Below are 21,146 nucleotides of genomic sequence, written 5' to 3'. Positions count from 1 at the left end.
AAAATGACCCAGCCCAGCCCTTGAATAATTGATAGGTTATGTATTTCCATCTGGTAAAGAAATCTGCTGAGGTCACTCCCTGGACGGGACAAGGATGAGGCCCCTGGTGGTACTGCCACGGTTGGAAATAAGGCCAACCCCAGCAGCTGTGGCCAGCAATGTGGTGCCCGGGGACTGGGGGCAACGTCTCAGACAGGAGTTTGCCTACTGGGGCCGGTGGGCCAGAGCCAGCTGGAGATATGTTTCGTTTGGCCTCCAAGTATTTTAGAAAAATCTTAATCAGTCGCCGATATTTAAAACGCAGGACATTTTATATAAAAATCCAGGTTTGTAGCTCTTCTGAAGGTCTGGCAAGGCTGGGCCCCCTTTCCATTTAGCAGCAAGTGTGTGGGGGCTAAGCAGTGACCATTTCCTCAGAGGGCACCTGCCTCCAGGCGGCTGCACCCTGTCCCCAGCCCTTGACCACTGCCTCCCCGCCCCCCGCCCCATCATGATGGGCTTCTGAGGTGGCCAGGGTGCGGGGTGTTTACTCAGAGCAAAGTTTGGGAAGAAGGAAGGCAGTAGAGGAGTTGGGGGCATGGGTATGGCCAGTCCTGACGGTTTGTGGCCCCGTAACCTGGGAGCAGCGCTTGGCACGGCCTCCTTTATTTGGTCTCGGCAGCACCCCTGGGAGGGCAGCCTCTCAGAGACGGCAGGTGCCTTGTCCAGGGTTGCACAGCTGGTCAGTGGTAAGTCAGGACTCACTCATGGGCCTGTGCCTGCCCTTCCTGGTCCCTGGGGCCTTTCTCCTGTGTCCCCGCAGGACTTTCAGCTGCCACACCTCCATCTGCACCCTGGGCCTTCAGTGCTTTGGGGAAGAGGCAGAGTAGGGGCAGGGCAGCCTCAGGCTTCAGGGCTGCTAGGCTGCCCCCTTTGAATCTCAGGCCCCTCCCGGGACCGAAGCACCCTAAATGGGGACTTAGGGCTCTGTCAGTCATTCTTTCAATCAACACATGTTCATTGAACAGCTCTTTGGAACTCACCTGGCCAGGTGACACACAGGATACAAATATGAGTAAGATACATCCTCAAGGTGCTTTCAACTTGGTGGAGGAGACAGGAAGCCCGTCGTCATCAAACACTGTGGCCAGTGCATCAGAGAGGTGTGAACAGGAAGCGACGGGTGCCCAGAGAAGGGGCCCTCGCCCAGATAGGAATTCGGGAAGGCCTCCTGGAGGAGGTGAAACAGCTGAGTCTCAAAGGATGAGTAAGAGTTCGTTGAAAGGAAGTACCTTCCGGTCAGGGGGACTGCCTGAGCAAAGACTCAAGGGGAGAAATAGGAGCTTGAATTGCAGTTTGGTATCATGCAGTTGAAACTGGGGCGGGGGATGTGGCTGGTGAGTTAGGGGCTTGGACATATTACGGGATTCACACAGGACAGATGCAGTTCCCAGAGTCCTCTGCCTGCAGCATTGCAGCTGGGTGGGGGGCAGGGCCAGCTGGGATGGAGGCTGTTGCAGTGGCCCAGGTGAGAAGGTGGTGCCTGGTTCAGGACGTGGCAGCGGGGATAGTGTGGGCAATAAATCTGGAAAATGTGGCGGAGGAAGAATTGGCAGGATTTGGTTATGGATTGGCTGTCCTCGTTGGCGGGGTGGGGGAAGGCAGTGGGATGCCAGGTTTGCCACCGGGGTGAGTGGTGCCCCAGAGACACAAGACCCCAAGCTGAAGAGGGGGTTTGGATGGGGGCAGGGCCAGAGGGGCCCGCAGCGTGGGGCTGGAGTGTTGGAGGAAGATCTGCACTGGGGGACGCGGTTTGGGGGCTGCCAACATCCAGGTCACTGAGGCGTTGGGCATGGATGTGGGACCCCAGGGACAAGTGCAGGCTCCAGGGAACAAGAACGTTCAAGAGCGAGCCCTGGAGAAGGCTGGTTGTAGCACAGACCCTGGAGCTGGCAGCCCAGGGTCACGTCCCAGCCCTACTACTCTTCCAGCTGGGAACCGCGCCACGTACCTCCCTGTGCCTCGGTCCTCTCACCTGCGAAGTGCAGGTGGTGATGCCTGCGTCACAGCAACTTTGCCAGGAGTACGGGCACTGCTCAGTGCTTCGTACGTGCCCTCGTGCGTTCTTAGCTCTTGGAGGGTGGAAACCCAGGAGTGTGAGGGGATGTGAAGTGCCCTTGAGGCCCGTGGGGCAGACACATGGAGGACAGGGGACCTTCACAAGGCCACGTGCCGTGGAGGCCATGCCCCTCGGCCTCTGGGGTCTGGCAGTGAGGTGATGCTCACTCTGGCGAGCGCAGGGCTGGTTGAGGCTTGACTCCCAGTGGAGGAGTTAGTGGGAGGTGAGGAATGGAGACGGCCCTGGGCGGCTCTTCTCTTCAGGATTTTGGCTGAGAAAAGGGAGGAGGGAGGTACGCAAATTTCTAGGATAAATATTAAAGAGAAAAACTGCTTTCTGGGAGGCAGAGGTTAATGGCACAGGATCAGTCTCTGAGGAGATGAGAGGGCAGTGGGAAGTTGAGGGTGTTTATGCCTGATGGCCCCAATTTCCTTGGAAAAAGGGGAGACATCTGTGAGAGAAGGATGGTGGACCCGAGGGCAGAGGCCTCAGGAGAGAAAGGTCATGAGGCAACAGGCACGTGGCACAGTGGCGAGAGGCCCTGGGTGGGGCAGGCAGAGGTAAGGCTGCCAAGGTGATGGCAGCTCGGGGCAGGTCCTGGCTTCGGGCACTGCTGGCCTGAGGGGCATAGGTGGTCTGGGAGGGGCTGGAGGCCACATGGTGGTGCTGGCAGCAGCTCTCAGTGGTGCTTTGCAGCCAGGCTCCCTTGCTTTGTGCCTCTTTCTTGGTTACCTGGATCCATGCAGAAGGCTTTTGGCACTCAATCCTTCTTCCTTGCTCAGAGTGAACCTTCCTTGTTGGGGACTCTGTCCTGGCTTGGTGACGACAGAGTGTGGCCTGTGTCTTCTGGCCTATCAGGCTGCCCTGGGCCGTGCGGAGTGAGGATGTGTGTCCAGGGTGCTGGCTGCCCTCGTTGGCCATTGAGTCAGCACTCCTGCTGGCACAAGTGGGTCCAAGGGTCCCATGTGACTTCCTTCCTGGGAACAGGTGCTCCCATGGAGCCTCTGGGAGGCTCTCAGGGGCTGTCCCGGGCCAAGACCCTCTGGAAAGGGTCACGGGCCGCCCCTGCTGCTGGGGGCGTCTTCTTGGCTCTGTCGCCACTGGTGTTTCGTGGCCCCCTCCTGCTGGGGTCTGTGGAGGGCCGGATATCAGGCCAGGTCAGCTGTGGTGTGGAGAAAGGTGAGGTGCGGCTCTGAGTCACGGCCCTGCCCTGCCGCAGCTCCCTGGCTGGCCAGGGGTGGGGACAGAGATTGCTGAGCCTTCTTCCAGTCTCAACCCTGACAGCTCCAAGCTTCCGGCTGAGTCACAGGGAAAGAAAAACTCCAGACGAGGTAGGGGCTGAGTTGTTCCCGCATCACTTCCTGCCGATAGCGAAGGCCCTGGGCTGGGGAGTGGGGCTCTCACGTGCCCGACCCCACATGACCTTTCAGAGGAGCCCCTTGCCAGCCCCTGTGCAGCCTCCTTGGAGCCCCGGACAAGCCGCCTGCTCAGGCCTTTGCTGGCTCAGGGTGGATGGAAAGGTTTCATCCCACCTAGGAAAACGCCACAGCCTCAGGCCGCCCGGCTCTCTCCGTCCTGGATTCATCCACTGGTGGAGGATGTGGAGACTGGCTGGGACCACACAAGACATCCTGCACCGCACAGAGAGCAGCTTAGACGCTCAGATCCACCCAGAGGTGTGCCAGCACTCCCGGGGAGCCGAGGGCACAGACACCCCCTCCCCGTCCCCTCGGCACAAACAGCACCCTGGAGCGAACACACAGGCATGGACAAGCCCTGCGGTGGGACACGCGTGCGTACGTGTGAGCGCGCACACACACGGGCAAGCTCAGGCAGGGCCTGCACAGACATCTGTGCTGGGACTTCAGGTGACCCGTCACTGGGGGCCAGCTCACACACACAGCATGGGCCTGTGACAGCGTCCCTTACTGAGCCGCTGCTCTCCGACTGGCCTGGAGACCCTCGTGTGACCAGGTGCAGGCCGAGGTTACAATCGCCTGGCGTGAGTGTTTTCCCTGTGAGGACGAGGGAGGTGCAGCTCCTCCCAGCTGTGCTCTTGCTGGGCTGGATTTTCCTGCAGGGCTTTGGGCTTTTGTTTTTGATCCGCTCGAGTGTTGAACGTGTGCCAGACACCGTGCCAACCCTGGGATAGCGTGTGCAGTTGTTTTCAGTAAGCGCTCAGTAAACGTGGCTTATTATGTATATTATTATTTGCATACATAATCTCATTTCTTCTCATAACAACCCTATGAAGCAAGGTGCTATTATCCCCACTTTACAGATAAGGAAAGCGAGGCTCCAAGCTGTTAAGTGGCTTGTCCTGGTGGCAAAGGGCTTAGGAAGTGACAGAGGCAGGATTTGAACCCAGGTCTCTCTGCCTCTCGAGTCTGCACTCCTAATCGATCTCGTTGAGATTCCCCGTTGGAAAGCCAGCCCCACTGATGAGCCCCTGTGAAGTGCAGGGCAGGAGGGACGGTGAGGGCCACGGCCGTCAGGACACCGTGGCTTTGAGTCTGAGTGGCCCAGGGCAGGGGGACACAGGAGGAGAACCCGCAGAATGGGAAGGTGTGGTGTGAGGGGCCCCTTGCCCCGTTCTCTGAGGCATTTCTGTTCCTGTGCTCCAGTGTAAATTGACTGTACTCCCAAAATGACTGGAGGAGGTGTGGGGCCTCTTGAGCAGCTGGCTTGTGCGGAGGGCCGTGCTGGACTGGGGCTGGCAGCTGGTATCCTGGCTGCCCCTCCAGCTGGGTTGTGCTCTGTCTGTGTCACCCTTGGCAGATTTCCACCCCCTTCCAGGCCTGAGTGGGGCCGAGCTGTCACCGGGGCTTCAGCTTTTATCTCTGACCTTTGGCATTTCCCTATCTGGACAGATTCCAGGAGCAGCCTGTGCCCAGGCTGAAATCCTCTCTCTTTAGGCAGAGAAGCAGTGGCAAATTTGAGCCCGCCTTTGCTTTCAGAAAACTGGAGGGGCGCAAAAGATAAGGTGGGACTGCAATCGCCATTTGCTGCAGCCTCACTGACGTCTCTGAGACTGCTGTGAGTTTTAAGTTTTTTCATTATCTCGTGACACACATGAGAAAACTAAAGCTGCGTGACAGGACATCTACACTGCCCACAAAGGACGGACACGACACTTCTCAAAATGTGGTCCTTGGACCTGTCACTCCAGAATCACCTGGGAGCTTGTAAAATTGCACATGCTCAGAAAATTCCCCAGATCAGCAGCTTCAGGCAGGCAGGGTCTGGAGTTGAGATCTTCTGGGTGAGTTTGCCACATCCTGCAGTTTGTAGACCATGGGCCCCGGAAAGCAACCTCTGGAGCCGGCCTCCCACTGCAGCCTTTTTTTTTTTGCTGTGTGGCTTTGTGTAGGTTGCTTAAGCTCTCTGAGCTTTGATTCCTTCATTTGTAAAGTGGTAATAACAACAGTCCCTACCTCCTAGGGTGGTTGTGGGCATGCAAGCAGTTAGTATCTGCAACACATTTTCCCGGAGTGGATCTGTGGTGGCCAACGGGAGGGGTCTCCTTAGGGTGGCGGTTCTTCCCAGGAGGCAAGCACAGAAAGGTCAGGCTGCGTTCCAGAAGGCTCCTCGGCTCATTGGCGCAAAACACAAGCAACATAATTGGGGCCCAGTGTGTGGGGAAGTTTTCTGGTTGGGAGGAATGGAAGGTTAGTGCTAGAAACTTTCCTGGAGCCTCCCCAGTACGTAGCGTGCCCACGGGAAGTAGTGAGGAAACGGGAATTTGAGACAAAAGATCTGGAGTCTGGTGTCATTCTGGACCTACTAGTTCAAAGAGAGCCCTTAATTTCTCCGACCACCGCTGCTGCCCTCTGTGGTTTCAGCAGCAGCAGAGTTTGGATTCTAGACGTTAGGACTCTCCCCTGTGAATTCCCACTGCAGCTCAGTTCTAGGAAGAAGGCTTGTCACTGGTATGTGTCCCTCCTCTTGAACAGTGAGGATAAGATAACTTCATTTCCCTTTTTTCTTCAGCCGCTGGGAGGCTCAGGAGCCCATCTCTAGCAGCTATGTAGCGACTTATGAATCTGCTGCTAATGGAAATCTGTCCTTCCTTTCTGGTTTCGATGTTTTTTTCAGGGTTTTTGTTTTTGTTTCTTTTCCTCTACTCCCAATTGTAGCGTTTATATTTCACTATCTTCTTTTCTTTGTGTTTCCTCACCCTTGTGGAACCAGGCTGGGGGTATGTAAAATCACTCATGGTGTAAACGCTCATGAAGCCGTCTTCACAACTGCTTTGTTGGCATGTGGTACTTTTTGCTTCCTCTGCTTCATGAACCTGCATTTGTTTGTGTGGTCATAACCCACTGGTCAGTTAGGAGATGCCTGAGGTTGGGCAGGGTGGCTGCTTTGTGCTTGTTTTCCTTTTCCTATCAGCTGCTTAGAATTTTTAAAATAATTTCTCTCCAAATCCATTAGTCACTCAGAGCACGAACAGTACCCTGGTGGATAGATGCGTGTGTGCTTATTTCTGTTTTCTTCTTCTTCTCCTCTTTAATTTATTTCTTTTGCATTACACAAGTATAACCTGTAGAATCCAAAAATGATAACAAGTGAAAGGAAAAAATAATTCCCTGTAATCCCACCAGGGCTACCACTTTTCAGCATTTCGTGATTTATCCTTCGGGATTTTATTTCTATGTTTATATGTTTCCCCACAAAAAAATATAATCTTTTTCTATGTTTATATGTTTCCCCATAAAAAAATACATTCTAACTAGATACATATAATGTTATAACCTCAGTTTCACTTAGTGGTAAATAACTAGTATCTTTCCTTGTTATGATGTAACAATTGTATAACAATGGAAGGCATTTAAAATTTGTATCAAGGATACATGCACATTTTTTTTTTTTTTTTTTTTTTTTAGTATAGAAGGATTTATTGTGACAAGCAACAACTTCCTCAGGCTTCCCCAACCCCAGGCCTGGTTAAAGGGGCAACTTTTAATCCCTTAGTCTTCTTGTTTCCTCTGCATATTTAAGTAAAATGCTTATACCCCTATTTCTTGGCTTATCTGATGTGCTGATTTGCTGCTAAGAAAAAGAAGGCTTTGCATCACTTATCACCCTTCTCCACCTTCTCCAAACATTTTCTGCCACTATATTTGGTTACCTTGGCAACTTAAAATAATATGCCTTAACTTCAGTGTCTTATTCCCTTAACTGTTGACAGTCTCTTGGGGCCCTCTTTGCTCTTAGAGGACGATATAGAGTCCACTCTCCTAACTGCCCTCACTCCCAGTTCACAGCGTCTGTCTGTTGTACGTTCAAGTTTCTGAGGTCAAGGTTGATAATCTTGTGCCAATTAAACGAGCAGCCTGTTTAATAACCATAAATCTTCCATAAGTGGTCGTGAGGTAGTGCTGAGTTGAAGACCAGTGTCTGCTTTCTGTTCCGAAGTAAATTGTGTTCACTGAGGGCCACGGGGTGGGCTGTCCTTACAAGTCCGTCTCTGTGGATCTGATTGATGCCACTCAAAGGGGAGTTGTCAAATGTCCTTTCCTTTCTTACATTCTATTGTGTGCTCAAAAACCATCACTTTCTATTTTAGTTCGCTTCATAGTTTGACCATGCCTTTTTATATCATTTGTTTTGCTTGGTTTTCTGGGGCTTCTATAATAATACAACACCATTTTCACCAGCTGCTAGTGTCCCATCAAATGAAGTATTAGGATTATTTTCACCCAGCTCCCTGTGGTTGGCCATTTAGGTTGTTTCAATTTTTCATTAACGTGAATGGTGCTATAATTAATGTTTTTTTCCGCATTCACCTTTGCGCATTGGTTTCTTGCATAATGTTTGCAAGTCCAGGAATGCTGCTCCCCTTTAAGCCTGATCCCCTTGTCCCCAGCCCCTTGCCACCCACTGCCGTGCTGACCTTACCTTCACTCTGATTGGTCCATAGAAGAGGGTTTTCGGGGGAAGGGTGGCCCCTAGGTAATGTCCACCTTCCTCTCCTCAGATTCTGAAAAGCGGCCATTCTTCAGATTCCAAGCTGAAAATGTGTTCAACTACACGGCCCTCCAGCTGAGCAGGGATGGCAGGACCCTGTATGTGGGTGCCCGAGAGGCTCTCTTCGCGCTCAACAGTAGCCTTAGCTTCCTGCCAGGAGGAGGGTACCAGGAGGTGAGAGATGATGCCTGGGGCTGGCTAGGCTGGGCAGAGGATGGCAGAGGGCAAGATGGACAGGAAGACGGACCTTCTGGGTCCAAGGATGATGCAAACAGAGAGGGGAGACGAGCGGGGAGGCGTACCTTCCACTCCCGCATGCACTTACCTGCCCCTCTCGTTCCCCAGCTGCTGTGGAGCGCAGATGCCGAGAGGAAACAGCAGTGCAGCTTCAAGGGCAAGGACCCACAGGTGAGTTAGCACCTGAAGGTGACCTGGGCTGCAGGTGGGGAGGGGGTGGTAGTCCTGGACTCAGGATGGAGGCAGGAGTGGGAGCAGACGCCGCCAGCAGTGGTGGACCGGGCATAGGCTTTGGAGGTGACCAGACCTGGGTTTGAATCTCAGCCCTCTGCTTACTGTCTCTGTGACCTTGGACAAGTAGACCGGCGAGCCTTAGTGTCCCCACCTGTAAAATGGGGATAACGATGTCTGCCCCACTGGTCTTACCGTGAGTGAGGATTCAGGGAGCCAATAGGCATAAGGCACCTGGCACATAATAAGTGCCAAGTAAATGTCGGCTTCCAGCAGGAGTAGCGATTGGGTAGGGGCAGGAGTCGTGTCCCTCAGCAGATGGCGCCAGATGGGGCAGGTCTGACAGGTCCTGCTTTGTTTTGGGCCCCACCGATGGTCGGGGGTTCTGATCCAGTCCAGGGCTGTCCTGGAGGACTCCCCACCATTCCCAGAGGCCCCCCGGTGCTCAGTGCAGCAGGGACGGCTAAGATGAAGGAAAAGAGCACCGGACTTGGGGTCAGGACATAGGTTCAAGTCCTGACTGCCCCAGACTTCTTTTATTCAGCGAACCTTTAGGAAGCACGTGCTCTATGCCCAGGGACTGCTAGACACTGGAGAGATAATTGTGAAAAAGAAGAAAGAACCATAGGCAAAAATCAGTCCGTTTGAAAGCTGGTCAGGTTCCACTTTGTTAGAAAAAGGGATGCCTGAGCCAAGAGGAGGAGGAGGTGAAGGGCCTGACCGCGGGGCACGTGGAGAAGGAGCAGGACTGTGGACTGGAATCTGAGTGGGGTGTTTGGGGAACCAGTGGAGGGCCGATCAGAGGAACTGCATGGTCTGCTGTGTGTTTGAAGAGGGCCACCGTGGCCGCCATGGACAGAGGGAAGGAGACCCGTGAGGGGCAAGAGGTGACGGGGACCCACACCAGGGTGTCACCAATAAAGGGAGTGAGAAATGGTCAGATCCCCGATGTACTTTGAACGTGGGGCCACCAGGACTTCCTGGTGGAGACATGGGGGGGGTGAGAGATGGGGAGTCGAGGCTGGCTGCAAGGTTTGGGGCCTCAGCAACTTCGAAGATGGAGTCGCCATTACTGAACGGGGAAGGGATTGGGGAGCTATCAGAAGCTGGGCTGCAGGCGCTGAGTCCGTGAGGCTGGGGCCCAGGGCTCAGGGCTGAGTGTCTGCTCCTGCTCCTGCTCTGGGCTGTGGCTTCCTCCCCAGGTGGGTTGGGATGGGACCAGCACTTTCTACTGAGGTCTTGCAGAGGACCCTCAGGGGCCAGGACAGCCCAAGGTGGGGGATGTTGTGCCTCACCCCACACTGAAGAAAAGTTTGCCAACCACAGAACTGTCTGAGCTCCAAGGTCCCCCGTCCAGCACACACGCACACGCATGTGGCCCTGGGTCTCCTGGGTCCTGGGAGGCTCCTGCTCCTGGACTCTCCAGTGAGTCTGGGGCAAGGCCTCGGTGGTGCCCCCTGGTGGCTGGCTGGGGCCTGACATCCTCCTCCCTCCTCCAGCGTGACTGTCAAAACTACATAAAGATCCTCCTGCCACTCAACAGCAGCCACCTGTTCACCTGCGGGACGGGGGCCTTCAGCCCCCTGTGCACCTACATCGTGAGTGTCCCTCCTCCACCGGCTGGCCTGTGGCTGGCCTGGAACGCCCTCTGTCTGCCCCAGGGAGCTGTTCTCTAGCCCCAGCCCTGAAAGAGGGGTGCGTGTGATCATCCAGGCGTTAAGATCCCGGCCAGCCCACGCTGACGCCTTGTGGGTTCCTGACAGCGCCCCCTGTACACCCCTCCTCCAATTCCTCCCACTCCTGCGTTTCTACCTTATGCACACCTTAGCAGGGGGAGGCGTTTTGAGGCTGTGGGTTGGAGCCCCGGCCTGAAGCCAGACATACCTGGGTTTGGGTTATACTGCTGCCCCTTCCTGGCTCACATCTTTCTAAGCCTTATCTCTCTTCTCCCAACTGGGGTTACTAGCGCCCACTGCGGAGGTCACAGTGCCGGCACTGTCCTGAGTGTCCTGGGTGCTGGGGTGGGGAGGACGGGCTGTGACCTCTTCCCGTACCCCCTAGAGTTGCCTTCTCTATGTAATAGCATCCCCCTCCTTTCCCTGGCGTGCCCCTCAACCCATCTGTCTGCTCCCCTGCAGAACGTGGAGAACTTCACGTTGGCACAGGACGAGGCGGGGAATGTCCTTCTGGAAGATGGCAAAGGCCGTTGTCCCTTTGACCCCAATTTCAAGTCCACGGCTCTGGTAGTTGGTGAGTGTTGGGGGCAGGGTGGGTTCATGCAGCTCCCAGGGCAGGGGGTAGGTGGGCCATGTGGGTTCCCAGTGCAAAGTGACCCTGGGCTGCCCTTGGCTTTGGCTTCTCCTACTTCCCACTCCCTCCTCTGTGTACCCCGAGTGAGGTGGGCAGGGCTGGGGTCACTCCAGGCCCTGAGCAGGGAGAGGGGGCCGTGCCAAGGAGCCGTTCCCATGGGAATGTTCTCTTGGCAGATGGCGAGCTGTATACTGGAACAGTCAGCAACTTCCTGGGGAATGACCCGGCCATCTCCCGGAGCCAAAGCCTCCGTCCCACCAAGACTGAGAGCTCCCTCAACTGGCTACAAGGTGACGTCCCCCAACACGCCCCAGGGGGCAGGCCCGGGAGCCCCAGGGAGGGGGCGCTCCCCCCAGCAGGGCCTGAGAACAGAGTTTCGCCTGTCTGGGCCTCCTGGGCTGACTCTGGGCTCCCCACCGGCCCCCACAGACCCCGCGTTTGTGGCCTCGGCCTACATTCCCGAGAGCCTGGGCAGCTTAGAAGGGGACGACGACAAGATCTACTTCTTCTTCAGCGAGACTGGCCAGGAGTTTGAGTTCTTTGAGAACACCATCGTGTCCCGCATTGCCCGCCGCATTGCAAGGTGAGCCCAGAAGGTTCCAGAAGGCAACATGGGTACAGGTTCCGGAAATGCCAGGAGACTCCGCTTCTGTGTCTGCTCGTGTGACCTCAAGCAGGTCCCTTCCCCTCTCAGTTACAGCTTCCTGGTCTGTCGAACGGCCAAGCCGACATCAGCATTTGCATGTGGATTAAATTAATCCATTGGAAGCTTTCAGGCACGTGGTAGACAGCAACTAAATGTTGCCTGTGGGTGTCACAGTCCTACCACCCCACCACAAGAGTTAACTTTCGAAAAGCTTCTTTGCTAATCTTTTCTTTGCATATGTGTAAATACAGATACATCTATATTTATGTTATTAAAAAAACTACTAGCTAGCCAGAGTTGTACTGCCAAGCAGTTTTGAACAGGAAAAGTCATGACCTCTTTCCATAGTTGGAGACAGACTCCCCTTTGTCCTTTCGTGTGGGATTCCACAGTGAGGAAATCATTCTCATTTGCTTAGCCCGGGGATGGCACCTAAACGTGGCCTCCCAGTCTTCTTGATTTTCAGTGGAACTCAGGCCTGGCTTTGGCGGGGCTGCCCTCCCTGGTGTGTGTCCCAGCCATGGCTGCGGAGGAGACTGTAAGGAGCATCAAGCCCCCCAGCTAAATGCCTCTGTGTCCCTCCTCCAGGGTGACAAGGGCGGCGAGCGGATCCTGCAGCAGCGCTGGACGTCCTTCCTGAAAGCCCAGCTGTTGTGCTCACGGCCTGACGACGGCTTCCCATTCAACGTGCTGCAGGACGTCTTCACGCTGAGCCCCAGCCCCCAGAACTGGCGTGACACCCTCTTCTATGGGGTCTTCACATCCCAGTGGTACGGCTCCTGGGACCTAGCTGGGCGTCGGGGCCTGAGGGGTGGCAGGGACTGCGGCCCAGAAGCCGGTCTTTGGGTCCAGTGGGCCTCGTCTTGAGCGCCGGGGCTCCTGGATTAATCCAGCCATTTCTTTTATAGGCACGGGGGGACCACCGAGGGTTCTGCCATCTGTGTCTTCACCATGAACGATGTGCAGAGGGCTTTCAACGGCCTCTACAAGGAGGTGAACCGGGAGACGCAGCAGTGGTACACCGTGACCTACCCGGTACCCCTGCCCCGGCCCGGCTCGGTGAGGACTGCTCCCTGCACCGGGCGGGGGGATGCCGGGAAGATGGGGCCCCACCCCAGGTGGGATCACTTGGCTTCTCCAAGTCTGTCGTCTCATCTTGAAAGTGGGAACAAAAGCCCAGGCCTGCTTGTCCTACTGGGTTAGATGTGACTGGGAATGTCGGGACGCCTACAAACCTGTCTCAGGGTGGGCAGAGTACCCTCAGGGTACTCACTGCACGCCTTTGTAATCGTCTGTCTACTCGTGCCTTCCCCTCCGCTGTGAGCTGCTTATGGAGTTATTGAGTGATAAATAGCCAGGCCATGGGGGAAACAGCCCTTTCTTGTTTCCTTGCAGCCTAGTGGGCTCCTCCCAAAGCAGGCTTGAGACAGGATATGGGTACCAGCAGTTTCTATGGGAGGCGATCCCAGGAGGCAGCATGAGGAAATAAGAAAGTGAGAAGGAAGGAGCAAATCCAAGAAAGGGTGTGTCCATGAGTCCTTACTGCTGTGGGCATCCGGGGCTCAGTCCCCTGGCGCCCTGAGAGGCTGTGTGGAGCACATCTCAGCATTGTCCCATTAGAGTGTTTTTTACCAACCCCTGTAACTCAGCAGCTGAGGGTCACTCCTGGATAGTAAGTCTCAGGGCTCTTACAGAGAACACCCTCAGGCTGGAGATCAGGAAGCCCCGGCAGTATGGGAATAAACCACAGGCAATCCTGGTCAGCGAAAGGGTGCTAAAGGAGCAGGCAGTTAGTGCTGTGGCTCAGGGCCTGGAGGAGGGCAGGGAAGAGGCACAGCTGGGCAACCTGCCTGCTGGGACCCCCCCCACCTACCCTGAGCTTTGCCCTGTGGCCTCCAGATGAGCGCCTTGGCTCTGCAGACCTGCAGGTGACGTGCCATGGCTTCTGAGGGTGGGGCAGCACCCCCGCCATCCCCTGGGGAGGCAGTCCATCCTGCCCTGAATGTTGCTGTCCTCACGCTACCACCTGCTCCTTCAGTGCATTACCAACAGTGCCCGGGAGAGGAAGATCAGCTCATCCCTGCAGCTCCCCGACCGTGTGCTGAACTTCCTCAAGGACCACTTCCTGATGGACGGGCAGGTCCGAAGCCGCCTGCTGCTGTTACAGCCTCAGGCCCGCTACCAGCGGGTGACCGTGCACCACGTCTCTGGCCTGCACCGCACCTACGACGTCCTATTCCTGGGCACTGGTGAGTGGCTGCAGCAGGCCAGGCTCCCCGTCCAGGGGCCATGGCTGTGGGGACGTGGGCAGCGGGCTCCACCCAGGGCCTGAGCGCTGCGCTTGCTCCAGGTGACGGCCGGCTGCACAAGGCGGTAGGCGTGGGCCCCAGGGTGCACATCATCGAGGAGCTGCAGATCTTCTCCCCAGGACAGCCCGTGCAGAACCTGCTCCTGGACCCCGACAGGGTGAGAGCAGGCGGAAGGGTCCAGACCGCGCTTGGGGTGCCTTCTGATCCACAAGCATTCCCCACCCAGCTTTTCCGCCCTTGCCCCAGTGGGATGGAAAGATCCAGGCCCATGGCCTGAGCTGTCAGAAAATGGGGTTCCCAGATGCATGAGAGGAGGCCCTTGAGGGGTGGCTCTGGCGGGCATGTGAGCCAGGCGTGGCTGTGGGTGGTGGCCCTGGCTGCCTGTGCCGGCCTCTCATCCCTGTTTCTGTCCAGGGTCTGCTGTATGCAGCCTCATACTCGGGCGTAGTCCAGGTACCCGTGGCCAACTGCAGCCTGTACCGGAGCTGCGGGGACTGCCTCCTCGCCCGGGACCCCTACTGCGCTTGGAGCGGCTCCAGCTGCAGGCACATCAGCCTGCACGACCCTGAGACAGCCTCCAGGTGAGAGCTGCAGCCCCCTTCCCACTCCTTCGTCCAGCGCTGTGCACTTGGCCTCAGGACACCTTTCCCGGGCCCTCTGCAGTTGCTATGCAGCTTCCTTTGCGTCCATTGTCCGCATCATGATGAATTAGCTCCCCTTCTGACTCTCAAAAGTGTTGTGGTTCAGACAATACATTGTTTGCCTTCACCCACCTATAAAGTGGGGACATGATTTGGAAAAGTGTGAAATTTCACAGCCTTGCAGGAGAATGTGGATTATCCTGTGAGTATGTTTAAGTAACGAAAAATAAGGGCTACACAACCGTCCGCGAACAAACCCATTAAAAACGGTTTTCAGAATACCTTGTTTGGGTTGTAAAATGTTCATATAGAAAACTTAGAAACTAGAGCTAAGCCCAATCGGAATATAATTACCCCTAATCCCACCACCTAGAGAGAATCACAGTGAGGATTTGATATATGGCCTCCCAGATTTTTCTACACGTGTGAAATAAAAATACATATATTTTAAATTAAAATGGGGTCTGCCCCACTTGTAGTACCCTCGCTTCACACAGAGGGATACCTGGTGCCAGGTTTGTATTTCACATGTCTGTGTACACATCTGTACACCTGGAGGGACACAGCAAAAATGCTCCCTGGATGCTCGTGGTTGCTGGATGGTAGATTGAGGGTGATTTTTGCACAACCCTGGTGCTTGGTTGAGTATTTCAGGTTTACTGGGTGCATCAAGAATTACTTTTCTTCTTTATTATATTTTATTAAAATCAGTGCACGTGCATTGCTTTAAAAGAGACAGCTATATACATAGAGATCCAGCTGTCCTTCCAAACATTTTCTAAAGGCCTGTACTGCTTTTGTAATTCAGAGAAGTGTTGTAGTAACTTTTATTTGAAATAAATAGTGTGGAGACAGAGCTGCTGTCTCAGCACCGACGGGGGTGGCTGTGTGACGACCTGTGCTGCATCTAGGGTGGGGGATGCAAGCACATGAGGTATACCTGGCCTATCCCAGACTCTCTTTGCTCCTCAGGTCATGGATCCAGGACATCGAGGGGACTAATGCCAAGGAACTCTGCAGCACTTTCTCGGCCAAGACCCGGGTTGCTGTACCAACAGGTAAGGTGCCCCTCGAAGGGCGGAGGGAGGCAGGGGCCACGTGACTTCAAAGGCTCCGAATCCAGACCCTCGTGGGTGTAAAGGCCTTTCCTCCCATCCCATCCTCCATCCTCCAGCCTGCAAGCAGGGCCCTGGGAAGTGAGAGTCAGTCCTCAGACGTGCCACCGTGGCATGCTGAGCACAGCCCAGAGGGAGGTGGGTGAGCTGGGGCCGCTAGGGCTGCCAGGCCCCCTGTACCCGTGCCTGTGCCTCCCCTGCCTGCAGGTGAGAAGCGGTGTGAGCAAGTCCAGTTCCAGCCCAACACGGTGAACACCTTGGCCTGCCCCCTTCTTTCCAACCTGGCGACGCGGCTCTGGCTGCACAACGGGGCGCCTGTCAATGCCTCGGCCTCCTGCCGGGTGTTGCCCACGGGGGACCTACTGCTGGTGGGCAGCCAGCAGGAGTTGGGGGTGTTCCAGTGCTGGTCACTGGAGGAGGACTTCCGGCAGCTAGTGGCCAGCTACTGCCCAAAGGTGGAGGACACGGTGGCAGACCGGAGTGGCAAAGGCCCCGTGGTCATCAACACGTCGCGGGTGAGTGCACCAGCCCATGGCAAGGCCAGCTGGGGTGTGGACAAGTCCTACTGGACGGAGTTCCTGGTCATGTGCATGCTGTTCGTGTTCGCCATGCTGCTCCTGATTTTATTCCTCCTCTACCGCCATCGGGGTGGCATGAAAGACTTCCTGAAGCAGGGGGAGTGTGCCAGCGTGCACCCCAAGACCCGCCCTGTGGCACTGCCACCGGAGACCCGGCCGCTCAATGGCGTCGGCCCCCCTAGCACCCCACTCGATCACCGAGGCTACCAGGCCCTGTCGGATAGCCCTCCAGGTCCCCGAGTCTTCACTGAGTCAGAGAAGAGGCCACTCAGTATCCATGACAGCTTCGTGGAGGTGTCTCCCGTATGCCCCCGGCCCCGGGTCCGCCTAGGCTCTGAGATTCGGGACTCAGTCGTGTGACAACAGACTTCTAGAGGAAGTCACCCTGGCTTCATGGGCCATGAATACTCAGAGGGTGTCAGCTGGACCTCTGCTCCTCGTGACACACAACTTGGTACCCAGCCCTTGGGAGTCATGGAACCAGCTGGCCGGATGCTCTTCAAACCAGGAAGCCATGGCCCCGGAGGTCCCGGCTGAAGATGGCGCCTGCCTCGGTGGGCAGAACAGTGCTTCTTACATAAACTGAGCCTTTGTTTAGAAGACCATTGAAAATGTGAAATGAGAGTGAGAAGTGAGACAACAGAATGCTGCGTACACGGCAGTTCCAGTTCTAAACCCCCAGCCTCACGGGGGGCTTTGGGGAAACAGACAGCAGACTGGCCCGTGCCTGGATTTACCTCGCCACAGGAATTAAAAGCATTGTCACCCCCAAAAAAACAAAAACATTGGGACTCATCCAAAGTGGTGGTTTGAGACAGAGTTGGGAATCCCTCACCTGCTGGCCTCTTACAACCTCTGCCCCTTTCACTGTAGAGCCAGGGGCCAGCTCAGGCTCCGTGGGTCCTGCCTGGCCAGCTGGCCAAGATGTTACGGCCATCATCCTGTCACCTCAGGGACCGGAGAGCTATGCTGGCACTGCAGTCCACACAAGGCCCTGGGCTCGAGCCACCTCTGGACCTTCCAGCCTGTATCAGGTTGTAACCACGTGAAACAGCAGGCAGCGCGAGCCCAGGAGAGTTTATGACGAAGTACACCTTGGCCTTGCAATTCCAGGAAGAGGCTGTTGCCTGCTGTCCGGTCTCCAGCCCGAGAACCACGTGTCCCTATCTGCGGATCACCCCTAGCCTTGTCTTCGAGCCCAGGCCCCTTCACCCCAACACTTTGCCTGCCTCCACTCTAAAGGGTGCTGACTCTGACCAGCACAAGGCCGTGAATTTATGTGGATTTTATATTTTTTTAAATGAGGTGCACTTTACAGTTTTTTTTGTAATAAAATCTCAAGAACTGAAATTGAACCGTGGCCCTTCCTCTTAAAGGACTGTTTCTTTGTGAGATTGGGGTTCTGAGCCTCCTCTTTCCAGAGGCCAGTGGGGAGAGCCAGCCTCGCCGGGCCGACTGCATCTCCCCATGGAGTGTGGTTCTTTGAGGGGGGGGGTTGAACACACTGATGGGGTGGAGGCAGCGGACTCGTTCGCTGTACCTCAACCCCTTACTCTGTTCAGGGGTGGGGGCACAGAGGACAGGGTTTTTTGTTTGTTTGGCTCTAAAAATTGGTTTAAAGACGATCATACAGTAAGTGATTTCTTCTTTTCGTACAGTTCTCTACGTTAACTAACACATGTAGAAATCCATGTAACCCCCACCAGTCAGGATCCGGGAGAGTTCCATCCCTCATGCTACCCTTTCATGTTCACTGCCTCGGGGCGGGGAGGGGGGCTCTGTGTGCCTCCCTGCTGGTCCCTTCTTTAGATGTCACGTATTCCCTGTGTGACCAAAGTCTCCTGAAGCCCATACCAGTGTCTCTAGGGTCACACAGGGTCAAAACCGCTAAACCTTTATTACTGATTAGTAGAAACAGAGCAAATGACGATGGCAGTGAGAAGGGGAGACGCCCTGACATGGAGAGCCCTCCCCCACCCAGGACAAACTGCGCATTGCCAGCTCGACTGGGCCGGCCTGGCGGCTCTGGCACACGGGCGTAACCTTGGCCACAGCTCAGCAGTGGAAAGGTTCTTTGGAAAGGTTCTGGGACACACGCTGTGGCTCCCGTCACAGGACAATCTTGAAGGAGCTAAACAAAAGAAGAGTGGGTTGGATTTTCTGCTGGAAGTGAAGTGTTAGGAGTAACGCCACCTTTTCCATCTCTCCCCTTTGGAATGCACTGTGTCCCACATCTGTCAGTTCCCTTTGGAAGAAGAGCTACCCTGAGACAGTTAGAGGAAGCGGGGGGCTCCACCGGGCACCACCCCCATAACCACATGGCGAAGTCCGGTGTTATACCTGGCGAAGTCCGGTGAACGGGAGATGACGTGCTGGAACTCGGAGAGGTTGATGGTCCCATCCCTGTCAATGTCGGACTCTTCCAGGATCTGGGAAAGAGAAAACATCAGGCCAAAGCCACAGCCCTGCCCTCGGCTCCTGGGCCCATCCCCGCGGGGCCCGGATACTCACGTTGTCAATGAGCTGCTTCATCTCTGAAGTACTGAGCCGCGTGTCCTCGCCCTCTCCTGTGAGGCAGTTCACGAGCCGGCTCAGGTCTTCTCTGTTCAAGGTTCCATCGTCATCGAAATCTAGACAGCAGACACAGAAGCCCAAGAGGATATGGTGGGGATGAGCTCCAAGGGTGACGCCCAGCTCCCAGCAGTTCCCCTGGGAAGACCACGGGGAAGGCCATGAGTGCCACCGGGCTCCTCCGGGCCTCACCGAAGATGCGGAAGGCGTAGTGGGACTTGATGTCTGGCGTCGCTGTGTCACTGAACACACTGAGGAGGTCCAGGAAGTCCTCGAAGCTCAGGCTGTCTCTGTTTGGGGAGGTTGAGAAGACCTTGCAGATTCGCTCCTTGAAGGGGTTGGCCTAGGAAGAGAGCCTCTGTGAATGCCGCAGGACACAGCCCAGTCACACACTCAAACCTTACCGGGAATGAGAGGGAGGAGGCTCGTGGGGGAGAATGACCTGCACTTTGGGGCCAGCATGGGGGCAGGACCAGTGACCCAGCTGGGGACGGGGCGGGGCAGCTTCTGGGAGTCAGAGGTTAACCCCCAGGTCTGCCTGAGGGCAGAGAAGGAAGAGGGAAGCAGCCTAAGCAAAGAGAACAAGATAGGCTGGTTATTTATAACACAAGGAGTTAACTGAACGCTTATTGTGCAATGAGCGCTGGACAGAGAAATTTTCTTAGCAGCCCTATTGAGAGGCAATAGCCTCTGGAACAGGGTTTCTCAAACCTTGAATAGGTAACTCAATTCCCTCTTTGATGCTCCAAGACAGGCCCTAGAAGCCCCATTTGAAAAACACCATTCTAGATGGTTCCAGTGGGTGATTTAGGTAAAGCCCTTGCTCCCAGGAAAGTAGGGCTAAACAGAGAAAAGACCAGAAAGAGAACCAGTGACCGCAGGACCTCAAGATGAGTAGCAGAGGGAGGGTGGGGGTTCTGGCACCTTGAGCTCTGGGAGGCTGAGGATCTGCTCCAGGGACACTCGTGCCTGCAGTGAGTCCTCCGTCTTCCGGTGCTCCGGCGGAAGCAGCTCACAGAACCGCCTGTGGGCTCTGGCAGAAGGAGGGGGACCCGTTGGTGTACCTTCCTGTGTGTATTACATTCCTGCTTCTTGCCAGTACTGTCCATTGCACACCAGGTGAGGAGCTAAGCCACACACACAGAACTGAGTCGGCAGGCTTGATAAGCCAGGATAGATGTCACAAGATGGTACAGGCTGGGAATCCAATCTTGCACTGAGTATTTCCAGGGGGCCTACTGTGTGCTGGGCACTGATTCTAGAGCTTCCTGAGAGACGGAGGTTGGGAAAGGAGCCAGAAGAACAGGGAGAAAGGGCAGAAAGCCAGGGGTCTGCTCTTCAAAGCCTCCCTCTTTAGGAGCCACAAGGATCTATCTCCTCCGCAGCCCCACCTCCTTCCCACTGGTTTTACTTTAGCCAAGGGAAGCTCTGGCCACATAAAGCTGGCACACGGCTAGGAAGGGGGTTCCAGCCCCAGTTCAAATCCTCTTTCTCAGAGTCTTAGGCAACTTACCAGTCTTCTCTGGACCTGTTTCATTGCCCCTGTACCTCCCTCGGGAGGATTAAATTAGGTAATGTAGGGGTAATTCAGCACCGTTCCTGGCGCAGAGTAAGTGCTCAGTAAGCGTTAACGGTTCTGTATTCAGCTAAAGTTGGGAGAAGGAGCCAGGCTCCCCAGGGCTTCTCTGGCTTTGCCGGTAGGCAATCAGCCGAGAGCCACAGCAGCCCCCGCCGGCCTGGGCCGGGCAGTTCGGGTCTGCAGAGGTCAGTGGAGCACAGAGTGACAGCACGCCCAACTTCGGCTGGAGGTTGCACAGGTGGGGCCCCCGTGCGGGCGGGGAGGGCGTGCCCGCAGCCCTGCGCAGCCGAGGGCTCGGGCGTTGGACTCCAGTTCCGGCTCCTTGGCCGACTTCAGACAGGCCCCTCCCTCTGCCGGGGCCTCAGTTTGCCCATCTGTAAGACAGCCCCCCGAAAGCCATCTCTAGAGGATCCCGGAGAGGAGGTTCGCGACGGCACTTACAGGAGGATCTCCTGCTTGGTCAGGAACGTCAAGTCCTGGAAGGCAGATCAAGACGCGGTCAGCGGACAGCCCGGAGGCCGCGCCCGCCTGCCCGCTCCCACTCCGCTCCCGAGCTCAGGCCGGCGCGCAAGCTCCCCGGGGCCCAGAGTCCCGCGCACCTGGTACTCGGCCAGCAGCTCCTTGGACAGGCGGCTGCCCGAGCCCCCCATCGCCGAGCCGCGCGCACAGCTCCGCCGACTCGTCTCGGGACGCCGGCAACTTTCTCACTTCCGCCCTCGGGCCGCGTCCCCACCCCGTCCCCGCGGCAACCGCCCCTGGGGCCCGCGTCCCCGGGCCCGCCCCCTCCTTAACGCGCCCAGGAGATCCCAGCCGGGTTCCGCCGCCGGCTCCCGGCTCCGGGCGGTCCCCGGCAACTTGGAG

General features: G+C 56.0%; 2 protein-coding genes across 2 annotated transcripts in view; one reads left to right on the top strand and one right to left on the bottom strand.

Moving 5' to 3' along the window:
* Positions 1 to 17,495, top strand: part of SEMA4B (semaphorin 4B) — a 73,398-nt gene extending 55,903 nt beyond the window's left edge. Inside the window, 13 exon segments of the mRNA XM_033100320.1 lie at positions 8,079 to 8,242; positions 8,414 to 8,476; positions 10,036 to 10,134; positions 10,675 to 10,786; positions 11,023 to 11,136; positions 11,276 to 11,442; positions 12,081 to 12,262; positions 12,401 to 12,551; positions 13,531 to 13,741; positions 13,843 to 13,958; positions 14,216 to 14,382; positions 15,415 to 15,500; positions 15,765 to 17,495. Coding sequence (XP_032956211.1) covers positions 8,079 to 8,242; positions 8,414 to 8,476; positions 10,036 to 10,134; positions 10,675 to 10,786; positions 11,023 to 11,136; positions 11,276 to 11,442; positions 12,081 to 12,262; positions 12,401 to 12,551; positions 13,531 to 13,741; positions 13,843 to 13,958; positions 14,216 to 14,382; positions 15,415 to 15,500; positions 15,765 to 16,495 — 2,363 coding nt within the window. The 3' untranslated portion in view covers positions 16,496 to 17,495.
* Positions 17,496 to 18,008: 513 nt separating this feature from the next.
* CIB1 (calcium and integrin binding 1) lies at positions 18,009 to 21,092 on the bottom strand. Its single transcript, XM_033099995.1, has 7 exons — positions 20,885 to 21,092; positions 20,727 to 20,761; positions 19,631 to 19,739; positions 18,899 to 19,049; positions 18,647 to 18,765; positions 18,476 to 18,564; positions 18,009 to 18,266 (listed from the first exon to the last, which is right to left on the bottom strand). The coding sequence occupies exons 1-7, from the start codon at positions 20,933 to 20,935 to the stop codon at positions 18,245 to 18,247; spliced, it is 576 nt and encodes a 191-aa protein (XP_032955886.1). The 5' UTR covers positions 20,936 to 21,092; the 3' UTR covers positions 18,009 to 18,244.
* Positions 21,093 to 21,146: the final 54 nt, after the last annotated feature.

Source organism: Rhinolophus ferrumequinum, chromosome 28 (genome assembly GCF_004115265.2).
Source record: "Rhinolophus ferrumequinum isolate MPI-CBG mRhiFer1 chromosome 28, mRhiFer1_v1.p, whole genome shotgun sequence".
NCBI classification, from domain to species: Eukaryota; Metazoa; Chordata; class Mammalia; order Chiroptera; family Rhinolophidae; genus Rhinolophus; species Rhinolophus ferrumequinum.
Note: the sequence above shows the minus strand (reverse complement) of the source record. Positions and strands in the feature narration are given on the sequence as shown.

Coding starts and splice junctions, on each gene's coding strand:
- CIB1 (XM_033099995.1), bottom strand. CDS start 20,935: ATGGGGGGCTCGGGCAGCCGCCTGTCCAAGGAGCTGCTGGCCGAGTAC. Junction 20,762..20,884: donor AGCTGCTGGCCGAGTACCAG/GTGCGCGGGACT, acceptor TCTGCCTTCCAG/GACTTGACGTTCCTGACCAA. Junction 19,050..19,630: donor TCAGCCTCCCAGAGCTCAAG/GTGCCAGAACCC, acceptor CTCTCTTCCTAG/GCCAACCCCTTCAAGGAGCG.